Genomic DNA, 16,422 nt, shown 5'->3' with positions numbered 1-16,422 from the left:
TGTCAGACTTGCCAGAACATTTTGGGTAATTAGTGAGGGTTTTTTTTACAAATAATCAGAATTTGTCCTGTAGCACCATAAAGCTCAAGTCAACATGACAGTTTGTACAATGCAGTACCCATAACATAAAATTCAAATCTATTTTCTCCTAGGAAAAAGAAAATCCCTTCATATACTCTGGTCATTTATTTCATGAAAGAATAAAATAATATTAGTTCTACATAATACACAAAGAAGTGATGAAAATACATATACTGCACAAAAGAAATCAATTTGTAGACAGGTATCATACATACTGGCAAATAGCAAGCAGGCATTCCTCAATAGTGTCTCTTTGTGCCTTTGTAAGGGAACGTCCCTTGGATAACCTATATATTGTGTGAAGCATGGAGTCAACCAGAGAGGCGTGATGCTCTGTTCCAGAAAAGAGGGGAGCACATCTTTTGAGTAATGGAAACACAGCTGAGCAAATATATCTATTTAGTGCGAGAGCTGCTTCTGTGGTACTTAGAGAAACCTGTATGAAGTAGTAAATGATTGTTAGTATCACATGGAATAAAGGTTACTAAACTTGAAGGCTATAAAAAAAATAATGATGAAATACTCCTTAGGTCCCCTTAGCGGCTGAGTGCTAACATGATGTTCCCTGTATACACATGGGAATATCCCACTTATCTCCTATCCCTTGCCCCACTGCACTCTGAACCAATAAGAGAGGAAAAAAAAAAAAAAAAGAAAAAGAGAATATGCAGCTTCTTTCTTTAAACAGGTTAGCAAAAACCACAAAGCATTAAGTAGCGCTTTTCATCTCAATTTCTTCATACCTACACATATATGAATTTTCAGTGTAATTCTTGGAAGCACACATGAAATAAAAGTAGTCATTAAGCCTATTGCAGCATATCCAATGTACTTACTGTATAATTACTGTAAGCCTGTATTAAAAGTTTTTAAACTACATTACATTGTTGCTTTATAAGGTGGTACTGAATGCTTCTGATCAGATTTAAGCACTATAAATCAATAGTAATTGAATTATTACTGTTTGTGTTTATAGTGAGCCTATACTACCCCCCCCTTAAAAAAAAAAAAAAGCTGTTTTGACTTGAAATTCTATTTCTTACACTTACAGAGCCACTACATCCAGCAACTACACCTAAACTCCATAGCAAAATACTTACTGTATCCAAAGAGGCAGAGGCTCTTAAATCCGGTAGAAATCCAACCTCTAGCAGGTGAAGGAGGAAGCTTTGGTCCTTAATACCATAGACACGGTCCAAGAAAAGTACCATGGGTGCTTTATGATCAGGACAGAAATTTGCAGACATGTCTGGCTCATTTACTGTGCCATCTACACAAATATATAATGCCATTTTTAATAGTAGATAACTGACAAAGCAAGAAACACTAAGACAATGAAAGACACTATAACTACATGTAATGTATAAAATCTGGTTCAATTAAAATTATATTCTTCTTCAGTTTTCTTAGATGCTGAAAAATAATACTGAGTTTGTATTATTTCGAAAGCCCTATTATTTTGCAATTTATTAATGTTTCACTTTTAAATGTAAGCTTAAGAATGAATGGTCAACTATTCTACTTGTTTCATTGTTATTACAGAGAATGTTTATATGGTAAATTTAAAGACAAATATTGCTACAAATGTTAAAAATACATAGTAGCTGTGAATTCAAAGGATTTTAAGAATTTTAATGTTTGCCTCATGTAAACTAGACTAGAAAGAACGTGGAATCCAAAGGGAAGGCAACAGTAACACAGAAGTTAACTGTGTATCAGATAAGCCTTCTCTGACTGTAAAAGGGAATAGACAATTCTTGTGAAACAGAAAAGACAACAAAAGGAGGGGAAGGACGATAAAATTATTTTGCCCTAGAAGCAAATGACAGACAGATAATTTATAGCCCATGGAACATGGAGAAATTAACAGAACACATGGCAATCATGTGCCGTAAGAACCTCATCCTCTGTTGAGTTTATGCTATATAGAAAATTTCAGTTTGTATGATTATCTTGGAAGTTATTTTGTGGAAATACATCCACTCTGAATAACCACACTGTCATCTCCTCGGAAAGAACAGACATTTGCATAACAAGCAAGAACACCATCATCAACACACCTCTCCACTCTGAACTCTGATTTTGAATTATTTTTAACTGGAGTCTCCACTGACTCCCCCTTAACAGGTAGTTATATTTAAATTTAAACTAACAGTCTTCTTTAAATATAAATACGACTGTTAGTTCCACTGACAAAAACTCAGTTTCAACATCAGTGACATGTAGGGATCCAGGTACAGATAGGGAGCTATACAGTTTGATGCAGAGAGCGCAATAGGTTCATCTCATGCCCTGAGTTCAGGTTTTCTATATGCACACACGGTACACAATGTTTGGGTCTTCAGAGAATAGTCTCATTCCCAGCGGTGAGAATGGATAAATCAGAGTAGTAAGAGAAACAGACAGGTCCTACTGCAGCATAGCCTCAACTTCACAGCAGCAACTCTTGAGGTACTGAGGAGGACATAAGTCTTGGGGAAGGAGCATATCTATTTGGGAAGAGAAGAACCACTCCTTCACCCTGTGTCAGTATGTCTCATTGCACATAGGATTCTCCTGTGATACACAGGGTCTCCAAGGATATGAAGAAGCAGGCAGAGGAAGATTGTTCTATTAGGCAGTAAGCTAGGTGGCTTCATGATGTGTAAGAGGATTCCACGCCAACTTGTCTATACTTTATGGGTGGACCTTGTGGGAGACAAGCAGAGACCTTGAGTCTCAAATGATGGGTGAGATAATGGTGTAGAGAAGATGTGAGACTCATTATGAAAGAGGCAATTCTTTTGGCACAAGATGAACGGTACAGAAATAGCCTGCACCTTAATAAAAAAAGATATTGGACTTCTGGTATTGAACGTAAGAGGTCAGAGTAGGATATTATATGTAGAATGTGGGGAAATTCACCTCTCCTATGAAGAAAGGCTGAGAGAGTTGGGCTTGTTCAGCCTGGAGAAGAGAAGGCTCCGGGGAGACCTTATAGCACCTTCCAGTACCTGAAGGGGCCTACAAGAAATCTGTAGAGGGAATAATGTCTTTAGACATCAGGTAGATTTAGATTAGACATCTGGAAGAAATTCTTCACTATGAGTGAAGGTGGTGAGGCACTGGAACAAGTTGGCCAGAGAAGCTGTGGATGCCTCCTCCCTGGAAGCTTTCAAGGCCAGGCTGGATGAGGCTTTGAGCAACCTGGTCTAGTGGAAGGTGTCCCTGCCCATGGCAGGGGGGTTGGAACTAGATGATCTTTAAGGTCCCTTCCAACCCAAACCATTCTAGGATTCTATGAAATGACACTAGGAATACCTTCAGATCAGGACAATCCCAAAGCTGGTTTTCACTTCCTCTAACAACATCAGGGAAGAAAAAAATACCACTGATTCAAGAAAGAGGAAAGGCAATTAAAATGCAATGTTCATGTCCAACATTTTAATCAAAGACAAACAGGACTCTATACTGAGTCATCAGTGACCTGGAGAAGAAAGCAAACAAAGGAACCTAAAAGTCTGTATACACACTGAATTTGTCTGTATAGTTAAATTGTTAACCAAACTGAGTGGGCAAAGTAGACGGGGCTGCACCTCATCGCAGACAACTCTAAGCTAATGCCTCTGCAGAAAAATAAGACATTCCTACATGATGGTGGCATGGAACTGAGATTACAAAGAGATCCTGAGGTCATCACTGAAATTCTGTGAAACCACCAGTTCACTGTGTAGTAATGAACAAATAAGTCAACAAGATATTGGGCGCTCTTAGAAATGGGTACTCAGAATATGAGAGGACATAATTTTGCTGCTATATAAATTAGAAAATTAATACATAAGCCACACTATTGTGTGCCCACATTATCAGTACAACCTGCTTATGTTTTGTATACCTCCTACAGCTGTTTTCCACATCTCAGGACTGCAGGACAGAGATAGTGAAGGTATGCAGATGAGCAACAAACATGTTTCATGCAATGGAGCAGTTATGAGAAGAAACTGATAAAAGTAGAGATTCTTCAATATGGCAAAATACTACAATTAAACAATGTTAATCAAAGTTAGTAGAACATACATTAAAAAAAAAAAAAGAAAAAATTAAAAAAGAAAGGAACTTAAAAGGCTTCTTTTTGTAGCACATAGTGAAGTTCTGGAATTTATTGCCATGCGAGTTTGTGGGTACAGGAATTATTCCAAAGGGATTAGATACATTCTTGGACACCAGGTCCAGAAACAGATATTAATGGATAGGGAGGCACACTTTCTAACATCTTTCTAACAATTGAGTAGATGATGTGCAAATACACAGGGACTGAGTCAAAGCTTACACATTCGACCTGAAGAGATCACATCTCACAGCCACTGCTGGAGACAAAGTACTGGGATGAACAGCCCATTAGTGTCATGCTGTAAAGTATTTTTTGTGTTCTTACATTCTCTGCTCCACGGGAGTAAATATCTGTTCTAGTGGAGCAGCTATAATTGATACATTAGTAATAAAAATCTAAAGAACCAGATTCTCTGATGTACTTAACTCTAACAAAAGTGCTCTATTTTACACCTGACGGCTTTTGTGTCAAAAGATTTTTTATAAAAAGATGAACAAGTCTAATAAAAGTATTGAAATTACCTTTGTTAACTGTTGACAGCTTTAGTGGTATACTTATAATCCCAACCAAATCTTCAGTTGGCACTAGAGATCGAAGGATTGACCTGATTCGAATAGCTTCCCCTTTTCCACTTTGAATAAGCTATTAGAAAAAGTGTATCAATTAAGAAATTTAGTACTGAAGGACATAAGAAAAATTTCCTCAAAATACTGATATTAATTTTTTTTTTTTAAACACTGGAAAAAAAATGTACAGAAATTCTATTTATCCTAGCTCGCTAATGGAGGTGTCAATATTAAGCTGATCCTACTTCTGATTCTATCCTAATTTTTATATCATATCATACCACTAATTTCACAATATTATAAATTCCCAATAACACAAAAAAGCCTCACATGGACATATTTCTAAACTAATCAGATAAAATGATGAAGCTGAAAATTTCTGAAAGGCTCACATTACTTATAGAACATACAGTGCCAGGTTTTGAGCTTGTCTTTTCATACTATAAACAGATGCAAACCTCTCTGATGTATCTACACATTTTTCTGTTATTTCTATGCAGTAAATTTTCAAAAGCTATTAACAATGATGAGATGACCATCCTTTCAAATTCTCACAGAAATTATCTATTCAGAACCTGTGTCTCTGAAAATTTCTTCCAGTAATTTGCTTGACATGAAACTACCATCTCTGGAAACAGACAGACACATACAGATTTACAGCTAATAAAGTTAATAGCTTTAGTTTATAAGTAGGGAGGCTACAAGCCAAATTTCTTGCTTCTTGTACTGAGATACATATTGCATTTTCAGCTGGATTTATGTTACTAAAGAATTTTAAACATTGAGAAGCAAAAGTCAAACTAAAAACAAGTATTGCATGTTACAGAAACTAGTCAAAACAATTATTTTACGTATTTTTCCATGTATTCATGTGGTGTAGATACCATATTTAATCAGTGCACTCAGTGCAGCTCTGTATCACATTCTTATGAAAATTATTTTTATGGCTTTCTAGAGAACAGTAAAGGGCCAGTTTCAGAAATTTAATTGGTAGCTTAAATGAGCAATACTAGTAGTTCATCTTTGCTTTGATTCCATAGGCACATAAGAATTCTCAAAATTTTAGCTAAATAAAAAAGTGTAAGGAATCAAAAGACTATGATTATTTATGAATGGCTTACAGGCAACTCATCTGTCTAGATACAGTGAGAAATGCAATAAAGTCCACCTTCCAAACGGAAAAAGCCATTAGAGAACAGTTTAGTAAGACATGTACAGTTCTGCTTACGTATCTCCTACATTTTCTAAGCAACTGATGAAATAAACTTACATGCATTTCTGGTGCACAGCGTCCAAGTAAATCTATGAGAGCTGAGTAAAAGGACATGATTGCATTGCCCATGTGCACAATCTCCTCCTCATCATCGTCATCATCACTAAAAGATAAAATGATACCAGTGAGCATTTTTGCTAAGTTTGTATCTCTTCTTGGGAGCTATATCCATGATCCAGAGACTATTGATCAGATACATTAATTTCCTCTGGCTCCAGATTACAGGGTTTTTATCCCTAGAGTAAGCAAGCAATTCATCAGTTATAACTGACTTCACACAAGACTTCTATCTTCCTCTTTCACTTTACCTTAGCTTCATTCCACAACAGCCTTCTTTGCTTTGTCCTTCAGGCTTCTTTGCTTCTGTAACTCTTACTCCACTTTCATCTAGCTCATGCTTTATGAATTCCATATGACAACTGCTTGTGGGTGTGAATCTCTAATGCTCTCTGTATAATGCCTTACAGAACAGGGCCTATTATCCACATATTGAAAGCATGATTAAAACAGCAATTAAATCATCATTTGCCAAACAAATACTGACATTTACTTACCTTTCTCTTTTATATGCCTGGGAGGGAAGGTCACGAGTAGGATTCTCTGAGATCCTGATAGCTTCCTGCATAGCTGCCAGCAAACCATTTCCTCCTTCTCCCCTAAGGTCTGGTCCAAAGCACTCTGGCCGTCGAATAAGGAGCTTGACAACAACACTTGCATTTTCCTCAACACTTTCACCTGGGGACCAAAAAGCACTATAAATATTTTCTCCTGAAAGGCATAATTAAGTCAGAAAACAACTGCATTTTCCCCTAAATTTTACAAAATATGAAATAAATTCTCATTCTTTTTTTTGGGGTGGGGGAGGAGGAAGATATCCAGTTGGCAGCATTTTATGTGCTTTATAAAAAAAACAGTGAGGTTTAAAAGTGACAATGTAGAGTTGCCTTGGAAAAGTTTTACTACACTCAATCTGGAAACATTCACTTTAGAAGGCTACTTTTGCTCTCTCTGGTATAACGGCTAATAGTCCCAAGAGCCAAGATGCCTGCTAATGGGGAGGACAGGAAGGAAGTTTTGACTCCAGCCAACACCCCTGGCCTGTCGCTCTTTTCTCTCTCCTGCAGGACAGGGAGAAAATAGAAGGAAGGTGTGACGACTGGGGATCAAGATAATGACTGTCTAGTAGAGAAAGCAAAAGCTATGCATGCAAGCAAAGCAAGAAGACAAATTCATTCACTGCTTCCCTGGCAGATGTTTGGCCAGTTCCTGGAAAGCAGGGCCTCAGCACGCGTAATGGTTGTTTACGAAGACAAGCACCACAACCATGAATGTCCCCCTCTTCCTCCTCCTTGCCCTGAGCTTTTATTGCTGATCACATCATGGCAGGAATATCCCTTTGGTCAGCCTGGGTCAGATGTCCCAGCTGTGTCCCCTCTCATATCTACCCTGAACCTACTTACTAGGGCTGGGTGGGGGGGGGGGGGGGGACAACCAAAACAGGAAGTCTTCAGACTGCACAAGGACTGCTCAGGAACAGTCAGAACACCAGTAAGTTATCAACACTGGTTTAGCCATAAATGAAAAGCACAGCACTATACAGGTTGCTATGAAGAAAGTTAACTCTATCCCAGCCAGACCTTATACATTGTGTGAGAGTTATTTGATTTTTAATGGGCCAACTGAAGCAAGGAGTGTTGTTTGACATTATGTCCTTAGTGCTTCATCAGTGGAAAACTTAACTCAGAGTTTAGTCTTCTCAATATGACTAAAGAACAACAAATTGTATTTTAGGTTAAATGTACACAGAATATAGCATCTCCTGATTATTATTACTGCATGTTTAAATATTCATTAAATATTCTGTTTGCTCTTTAAAGCCTGAAATTGAATACTTCATTTTTTCTGTATGCAAAAATCACATTAAAATCAGCTTTAAAGGTCCTGGCTTGCCTGAAACAACCTCATTTATAACAGCTTTGTGTGGAAACATGTATATATATCTGAAAGCAGAAAATAATGGGTTTAACTATTGTACAATTTCAGTACAGGCGGACAGGTTGTGATCTAGATGCTTGCTGAATATAAGTCATTAGGAAAAGGAAACCATACAAATGAACTCTTCATATGTAATTAAGTGCTTTATGGACTGCAGTTACTGGCATGTGGAAGCATGATAAGAATAATAATTGGGTCAAAACCTCAGCTTTGAAAGTGTTTAGAAATTCACAGTGCCTACTTTATAAGAATACTGATAATCTGGAGGAAGATATGAAATTAATGGGACATGTAGGAAGAAAACAAATTACAGGAAAAGAAACAGTTCACAGTCACGGAACTTGTGATGTCAGTAGCTTGGATCATCAGTATCTACATTTTACATGCAACCTACAATATGAAATCAGTACAGAAATAAAAGTAGCAAGTAGCTGAATGTTGCAGCTTTAGCAACTGTCAAAAAATTAGGATTAGAAATGGTGGCTTAGTTGACAGCAGCAGTGGGTCTACCAGGAAATCAGAGTCAATGGAAGGCAATGGTAGATGAGATAACTGGGACTGACTGGCTCTAGAAGGAGCAGCTAAACCCTTTAAACATGACAGTGTTGTATTTTTCCCCAATTAAAACACCAGTATGCTCTTGATAAGGAAGATAAGGCAAGAGGAAATGGCCTCACATTGCACAAGGGGATGTTTAGATTGGATATTAGGAAAACTTTCTTCACTGAAAGGGTTGTCAAGCATTATAGAATCATAGAATCACAGAATGGTTAGGGTTGGAAGGGACCTTAAAGATCATCTAGTTCCAACCCCCCTGCCATGGGCAGGGACACCTTCCACTAGACCAGGTTGCTCAAAGCCTCATCCAGCCTGGCCTTGAACACTTCCAGGGATGGGGCATCCACAACATCTCTGGGCAACCTGTTCCAGTGCCTCACCACCCTCTCCATGAAGAACTTCTTCCTGACATCTAATCTAAACCTCCCTGTTTTCAATTTGTACCCATTACCCCTTGTCCTATCACTACAGGCTCTTGTAAAAAGTCTTCACCCAGCACCCTTGTAGGCCACTTCAGATACTGGAAGGCTGCAATGAGGTCTCCTCGGAGCCTCCTCTTCTCCAGGCTGAACAAGCCCAATTCAGGCTGGAACGTTTGCATTTAGGGATATGGTTTAGGGTAGACTTGTCAGTGTTAAGGTTAGAGTCAATGATCTTAAGGGTCTTTTCCAACCTAGATGATTCTGTACCCTAACTACTAACTTTGCAAAGAGGTTTTTTTCTTTTTCCTTCCCTTCTTTCTTCTTTTCATTCACCTTATTTTCATACTGAAGGGAAAAAGCAGGATTTTAAATCTTAAATCAACAATTTATTTTCATTGTTTAAAAAATTCTAAGTGAAGATTTTTTAAACAACGAATTAAGTAAAATCTAATATCAAAAAAATTTACTACATACCTCCCTATAGATACACAAATGATCATCAAAACATGCATAACATTCAGCTAAAGTTACCAGTTGCTTCTGAATTCTTACATGTTTCATGTATTTTTTGAGGAAGCAAATACGAAACCCCCTTAAAAACTGTAAGGGGCTGTTTGAATCCATGTTGCACAATCATATAACAAATACAAATAAAATTATCAAATGTAATTAATTTTTACATTAATAAAAGCACTACCAATATTGGTTTGAATGACTTATTTCCAATACAGTTTAGATCTACATGTTAAAAATTTATCTTGATTACGGCAGTTTTTGACACACCAGGGATAGTTTTGTGAGGACTGCAATTAAGAGTAAAAGCAAGCACTTATTGGCAAAAGCTCCTTGCAGATAGTTTTAATTTAGAATGTGAAGTAAAGAAACTTACTTTAATAAAGGAGGTCAAATTAATCTGTAATGTTGCTCTACTGAAGTAAACTAAAGTTTATCAAGAATTAATTAGTCTAAATTTTCAAGTTACAATTTCTTGTACAGTGCATTTGCCACTAGAATGTTATTCTGACCCTCTCTGTATATACATTTCCTTTTCATATCCCTTCTATTGGGATACCAAACTGCTGAAAATGTCTCTCATGCTCTAATTTATTTCACAGGCAAAGTTAATGAAGAATTTTGCTTGAAGAAAAATGTTTTCCTTATTCCCAGGATTCATTGGCCAGAATCAAAATTCATTCATGTGTTTACAAGTATGTGTTTGTTCTTTTTTCTAAACAACCCATATGTTTTATTAATTTATATTTGTAATTGTCCTCTCAGGCAGTGAACACAGAGAAGTTAGCAATCTCATTTTCAAAAGTGCTGTCTCCAAATCTTTCATAATGAGAAGGTTCAAAACTCCAACCTGAACTGTTTTTCAGAAAAAAAAAGCAGCTGAAACACTTGAAAGTAAAACTTAATTGTACTGACTAGCAGTCCATCCAGCAAAGTTTACTCTTCATACTAAATAAACAATCACAAGTAAGATCAAATTTATCTTAGTCTAATTGCACGGAGTACTGCTAACATATATTTATAAAATCAAAAATGGAAAACACATGCTTCATTAACTCAATGATTATCTACATTTCTTGTACCATAGCAGTTTGCCAAGTTAAGCTAGCAGCTCACTCAATAGCTACAAGCTTATCAACTAATGAACATACTTCAGGTAAGTTTACTGAACTGAAAAGTAAATATGTTTATTGTTTCTGTTTCAGGTATTATTTGCTATTTTCAGACCAACAGTATGTGAACATAACAGCCAAAATCTAAAAATTACACTAGTTAAAGTTATCTCCCTTCTGGCTGTCCTTAGCTACCCTATAAAACACTTTCCATATTGGCAGACCAGATAGGTGGTGAAGAAACAGATCTTTTAATTTCATCTAATCTCTAACCTAAACTACTACTTTAATGGAAAAAAAAACCACATGAATTGGAGGATGATTTTGTTTAGTGTCATTCAGATAATCTAAATATGATTTTAGCATATTTGTTTCATAAATTTCAAAAGAAAATTTCCCTTAGAAGCAAGTATAAGATAGCTACCAAATATGAAGATCTGTTCCTTTTTTAAGACATCAGACTTAAGGGACACGGTCAGGGTGTTTTACAAACACTGATCCCTCAGAAATATGTAATCATGTGACTAAATGGAAATTTGCTTTCTGTAATGCAAAATGGCTTAATCACAAACCTCTGTATCTCTCACTAGTATGGTGGCCAAGAAAGGTCTAAAATCAGTACCCACTGGTTATGTTTATAACCAGCATATGTGGCATAGGTAAATACCACACTTTACTTACAGAAAGAATTCATAACATCAATTGCTACCTTAACAGGTTACTCTATTAGACTATGCAAGTTGCAAAAAGAGTAAGGAAAAAATGCAACTATGAAAATTCAGAAAATTACAGTAAGAAGCATAGACCAATAATCTTGTGCTTGTAAAGAGAAGAGTATGCATTAACCTCTCCATCCATTAACACATCTTTATGGTTGGAAAAGTAATTTTAAGGAAACCTTTTGATGAAATTTGGATGGCAAAAAATTACACTTACTGTTAACAAAAACTGCAAATCTTAAGAATGACAGGTAACGTTCACCCTCTATTGGATTCCATCCAATGTCTGGATATCCTTTAGCCAGCAATACTGGACAACTCTGCAGGCCACAACCTGCCAGGTAAGTGACAACCTACAATATAGAAGCAATGATTTATTCATGTGTTTAGAAATTAATTTCTAAAAATAAGTTTGTAACAAAATTAACATAGTATTTTTTTTTATATAACAAGGTTTTCAAATACTAGGTGTTTCACCCGAGAAATTACCAACATAGCTCATTATTGCATCAGTCTTAGTTTCTAGTTCTTGCTTCTGATGATGAAAAAATTCAAGCATTCTTTATTTGTGAAATTACCCAACTACATGATGACACAACAATACAATATGAACAAATGTGGAATATGAAAAGAAAAATAAAATATTGTGGAATTCAGATCCTTTTTTACAGCACATAAACAACAGTTAAATATTATTTAAGAACTTTTAAAATCACATCAATCACCATGTATGGCTAATTTGCTACAATAGCAAAATAAATATGACATCAAAAGTTTATTTAGTGTAATTTCTATTTTAATAGATATGAAAGCAGTTACATTTTTCAGAAGACTGATAAATAACAGTGAACAGTTTTAAGAGTCTAAAACAGGAAAGATAAAAATTTTTGGTAATATGCAACCTCCTAACACAGCATGTCTTTTCTTTAAGAGAAATCTTTGAGAAATCATGACAAATTTCCTTAAATTAAATTTCATTAATTCAGTAAAATGATTTTCTGAAATATGCAGAATAATTTCTCAGACATTTAAAAGGAAATTTGTAGGTTACTGCGCAAACATGATTTCTGTTTTTATTTAAAATACACAAAGGACAACATATGAACATGATTATATACTTAAGTATATTTTGACAGAGATAATGAACATAAAGAAATTTTTATGAACTTGTAAAAAGAGAGGCAAATTATCATTTCTTAAAATGGAAGGCAGCCACAAACAGGTGGCAAAAGGGAGATAGGTTTTTATATTTGAAAAAGGAAAATATGTTATTCTGCCTAAGAGCTCTATAGCAATTCCATCATCCAGGAGACCACAGTTAGCCATTACCTAATACCCTAAGAGGAAAACTAGTTATGAATTCAGGAAAAAGACTTATTCTTCTGCTGATACACTATACAAGTTGCCTCCAAAAGGCTGCAACAGAGCAAAAATGGGCTGGTGTGAAAAATTTGCTTATTACAGTGTGCAGTAAAGAAGTTAGTGCACTTGGCGGAAAAAGTATGCAATTCCTAACAGGTCTCAATAGTTTCTTAGTATCCATTCAGAAGATATGAGTGAATACACACCTGCAGGATGGAATCTAGAGATGCAGCTCATACAGAATGTGAGAAAGCCAGTAGAATAAATCTCTTCTCCATCTCTTTTCAGATTTTATGATGCTGCCACCAAACCCCATAATTTGAATCTATTCAGTTTGCTACAGTTTGTCATCAGGCTGTGGGATACTTTTCTTGTGCAATCCTCTACCTTCCCCACATTCACACATTTCCAGTCAAAAGACATCAAATTTGCAATGGCAAAAGTTCAAAAGTTAAGTTGCCTCTGTGCAATTTATTTGCTTTGAGCACAGGCTTTATGCTACAAACTTTAGTCACACAGAAATGCTGTATCATTCTGTGAGTAGAGTATGTATGCCGCATTCATCAAATTGACAGCTATACAGTATTTGGTTTTTATTGTTATTCAGTATATAGATTTGTTTACTGAATAACATTCACCTACTGCACTAGGTAAAGTTATTGACTCATCAAAGTTAATATATTATGGCCAATACATTACCATTCTTACAGCTAAAATGGCCAATGCATTTGGTAAGCCCAGTCTGAGACACATACAGCCCGACTTTTCAGTATAAAATACTGTGCACGCTGCAGCTGGTATCTATTTGAATATTCAGCAGTTGTACAGTGCCAAGTATTCCAAGGTAAGCAACCAGTAAATGAGATTCATGCAGTTAATGGTCAACAGTGAAATTCAGTTTAAGTGACTTGCCCTTCAGTACTTTTCATGAAAATATGAAACAGTCACCGGTGGCTTTCCAGTCACTAGTGGTGTATCTCAAGGGTTGACACCAGGGCCAGTATTGTTTAATGTATTAATGGCAACACAGAGTGCACTCTCAGCTATGTTGCACGTGATGCAAAATTGATAATTGTTCTCAACATTACCTTTATCTAATTAGTATATTCCTGTGCTCTTTCACACCCTTCCCACCATATTCTTGTCTCTGTCTTCTCCTAGCTATCGCCATCATACATCCACTTACTTCTATTTCTCAACTTTTCCTCTCCCACAGAATATGCTGATCACAAACACCTCACAAACAGAACTACTCTCATCACAGAATTATCCCGTTCTGCACAGAGGCTTTCCCTGTGCTAAGCTATCATTTAGTTGCTTAACTGCATTTATAAGGGGGTTGTTATAACTTATATATAACATTATAAACTCCATTTATAATGGGCTTGTTCAGCCTGGAGAAGAGAAGGCTCCGGGGAGACCTTATAGCACCTTCCAGTACCTGAAGGGGCTACAAGGAAGCTGTGGGGGACTTTTTACAAGGGCCTGTAGTGACAGGACAAGGGGTAATGGGTTTAAACTGAAAGTGGGGAGCTTTAGATTAGATATCAGGAAGAAATTCTTCACGGAAAGGGTGGTGAAGCACTGGAACAGGTTGCCCAGAGAAGCTGTGGATGCCCCATCCCTGGAAGTGTTCAAGGCCAGGCTGGATGAGGCTTTGAGCAACCTGGTCTAGTGGAAGGTGTCCCTGCCCCTGGCAGGGGGGGTGGAACTAGATGATCTTTAAGGTCCCTTCCAACCCAAACCATTCTATGATTCTATGACAATAAACCCTGACTTCAGTTTTATGATGCGTATCACTTCCTTTCCCTGCTTTCCTTCTCTTCTGACTGTGCACCCATCTTCCATCTCTTGATCCATTTTCCTCCCTGGATATACAAAGAACTTTCATGTCATTTTTTCTTTCCTTTTACCCATAATTTCCAGTTCATCCTGCCTCTCCTCAAATTTCCCTTTATTCCTAACCATTCCCAATGACCCGAGTCCTGGATTCAGTTTCGTACTGCAACTACCATTAAAATCCTGTTCCAACTTCCCTTCTCCAAATACCTGCCCTTCCATTCTCTTAGATCCTACCTCCATCCCCATCAATCTATGATTTATTTAAGCCAGGAGTTTTGCTTCCTTTCTTCACATTCTCCTCTTAATTCTCAAATTTGCTCTTTCCAAAACAATGATTCTTGATATGCCTTTCTCCTGTTTCACACCCTTTTTCTTGTCATCATTTCTACCCGATGACAATAGTGAAATGATGCAGAAGATAGAAATAAATCTCTCTTGCTGTGATTTCCACTAAACATAAACCCAAATCAAGGAAAACACTGCTTGGTCAATCTTACCTTGAGACAGCACAGTCATATAACAAATATTTCTGAGGAGATCATGCCCGAAAATTACCCTTTTCCTTTACAGCACAACTACACTATTTAATAAATATTTAAATACGTCTGTGATCACTTACTTTATCGAGATCTGGCTCCTCCAATGCTAGTGCAAGCTCATTGTTGTCCATTACAGAGGCTGCTGCAACATCAAGCGGTGTCGAACCTCTCATGGAAGGAAATGCTGCAGAAGAAAGTTAATATACAATAATTAAATTCAGTTTGCAGCAGTCACAGTCATGCAGCAGAGGGCAGCAATCACACTGGAATCTAGAACATAAATATACTAATAGTACATTGTATGGCTGTTCTTCAGTCAAGAGCATGGTAAACTGATTTGAATAATGTTAAAATAAATGCTGATTTTTTTTTTCTGACTTCACATCCATATATAAAAACATACTCAAGCACACTGGTTTCAAATGCAGATGAAGAAACCAATATATTGGCAACATAAGAAATCAGACTATTATACTATTTCTTTAGCAGAGCAGCATGTTAACTATGTAATTCTACAAACCCTATCGTTTCAAGATTGAAAAATATGCATATTTTCAGCTAAAAGAGAGATTTTCAAACTCCACTGTCACCTGTTTCCTTTCTTTTAGTCTTGACCCATTTTCTGTGTTGAATATAGGTAAATTCAGGCATTGAAATGGTCACCATGAACAGCTAAATCACTGGAAATCACACACTACCTTGCCTTGCTACAGCTTATTAATATAGACATCTATCTAGACAATACAATTTTCCTTGTGTTACAAAATCTAATGCACACACCTTAAAAAACATACACACAGTGTTCCCTCCCCCCCAAAAAATTACAAAATTCACATCAGTGGCCTAAATTTTAGAGGGAAGAGAATCGTAGAGTCACAGAATGGTTAGGGTTGGAAGGGACCTTAAAGACCATCTTGTTCCACCCCCCCTGCCATGGGCAGGGACACCTTCCACTAGACCAAGTTGCTCAAAGCCTCATCCAGCCTGGCCTTGAAGACATCCAGGCATGGGTCATCCACAAGTTCTCCAGGCAATCTGTTCCAGTGCCTCACCATCCTCTCCATGAAGAATCTTCTTCTGATACCTAATCTAAATCCACCCTCTTTCAATTTAAACCTGATACCCCTTGCCCCGTCACTACAGACCCTTGTAAAAAGCCCCCTCCCAGCTTCCTGTAGGCCCCTTCAGGTACTGGAAGGTGCTATAAGGTCTCCCCGGAGCCTTCTCTTCTCCAGGCTGAACAAGCCCAACTCTCTCAGCCTGTCCCCATAGCAGAGGCGCTCCAGCCCTCTGATCATCTTTGTGGCCTCCTCTGGACTCACTCTAACTGGTCTATATCCTTCTGATGAT

At 37.0% G+C, this 16,422-nt stretch overlaps 1 protein-coding gene across 1 annotated transcript in view; it reads right to left on the bottom strand.

Moving 5' to 3' along the window:
- Positions 1–15,256, bottom strand: part of LOC104513314 (ryanodine receptor 3-like) — a gene marked incomplete at both ends in the record, with an annotated part of 83,105 nt that extends 67,849 nt beyond the window's left edge. Inside the window, 7 exon segments of the mRNA XM_010156636.1 lie at positions 297–517; positions 1,182–1,351; positions 4,693–4,813; positions 6,008–6,113; positions 6,565–6,745; positions 11,547–11,682; positions 15,153–15,256. Coding sequence (XP_010154938.1) covers positions 297–517; positions 1,182–1,351; positions 4,693–4,813; positions 6,008–6,113; positions 6,565–6,745; positions 11,547–11,682; positions 15,153–15,256 — 1,039 coding nt within the window.
- Between the last annotated feature and the right edge of the window lie 1,166 nt (positions 15,257–16,422).

The sequence above is a fragment of the Eurypyga helias genome, unplaced genomic scaffold (genome assembly GCF_000690775.1).
Source record: "Eurypyga helias isolate BGI_N326 unplaced genomic scaffold, ASM69077v1 scaffold14238, whole genome shotgun sequence".
Lineage (NCBI taxonomy): Eukaryota > Metazoa > Chordata > Aves > Eurypygiformes > Eurypygidae > Eurypyga > Eurypyga helias.
This window is presented reverse-complemented; position numbering and strand designations above follow the sequence as displayed.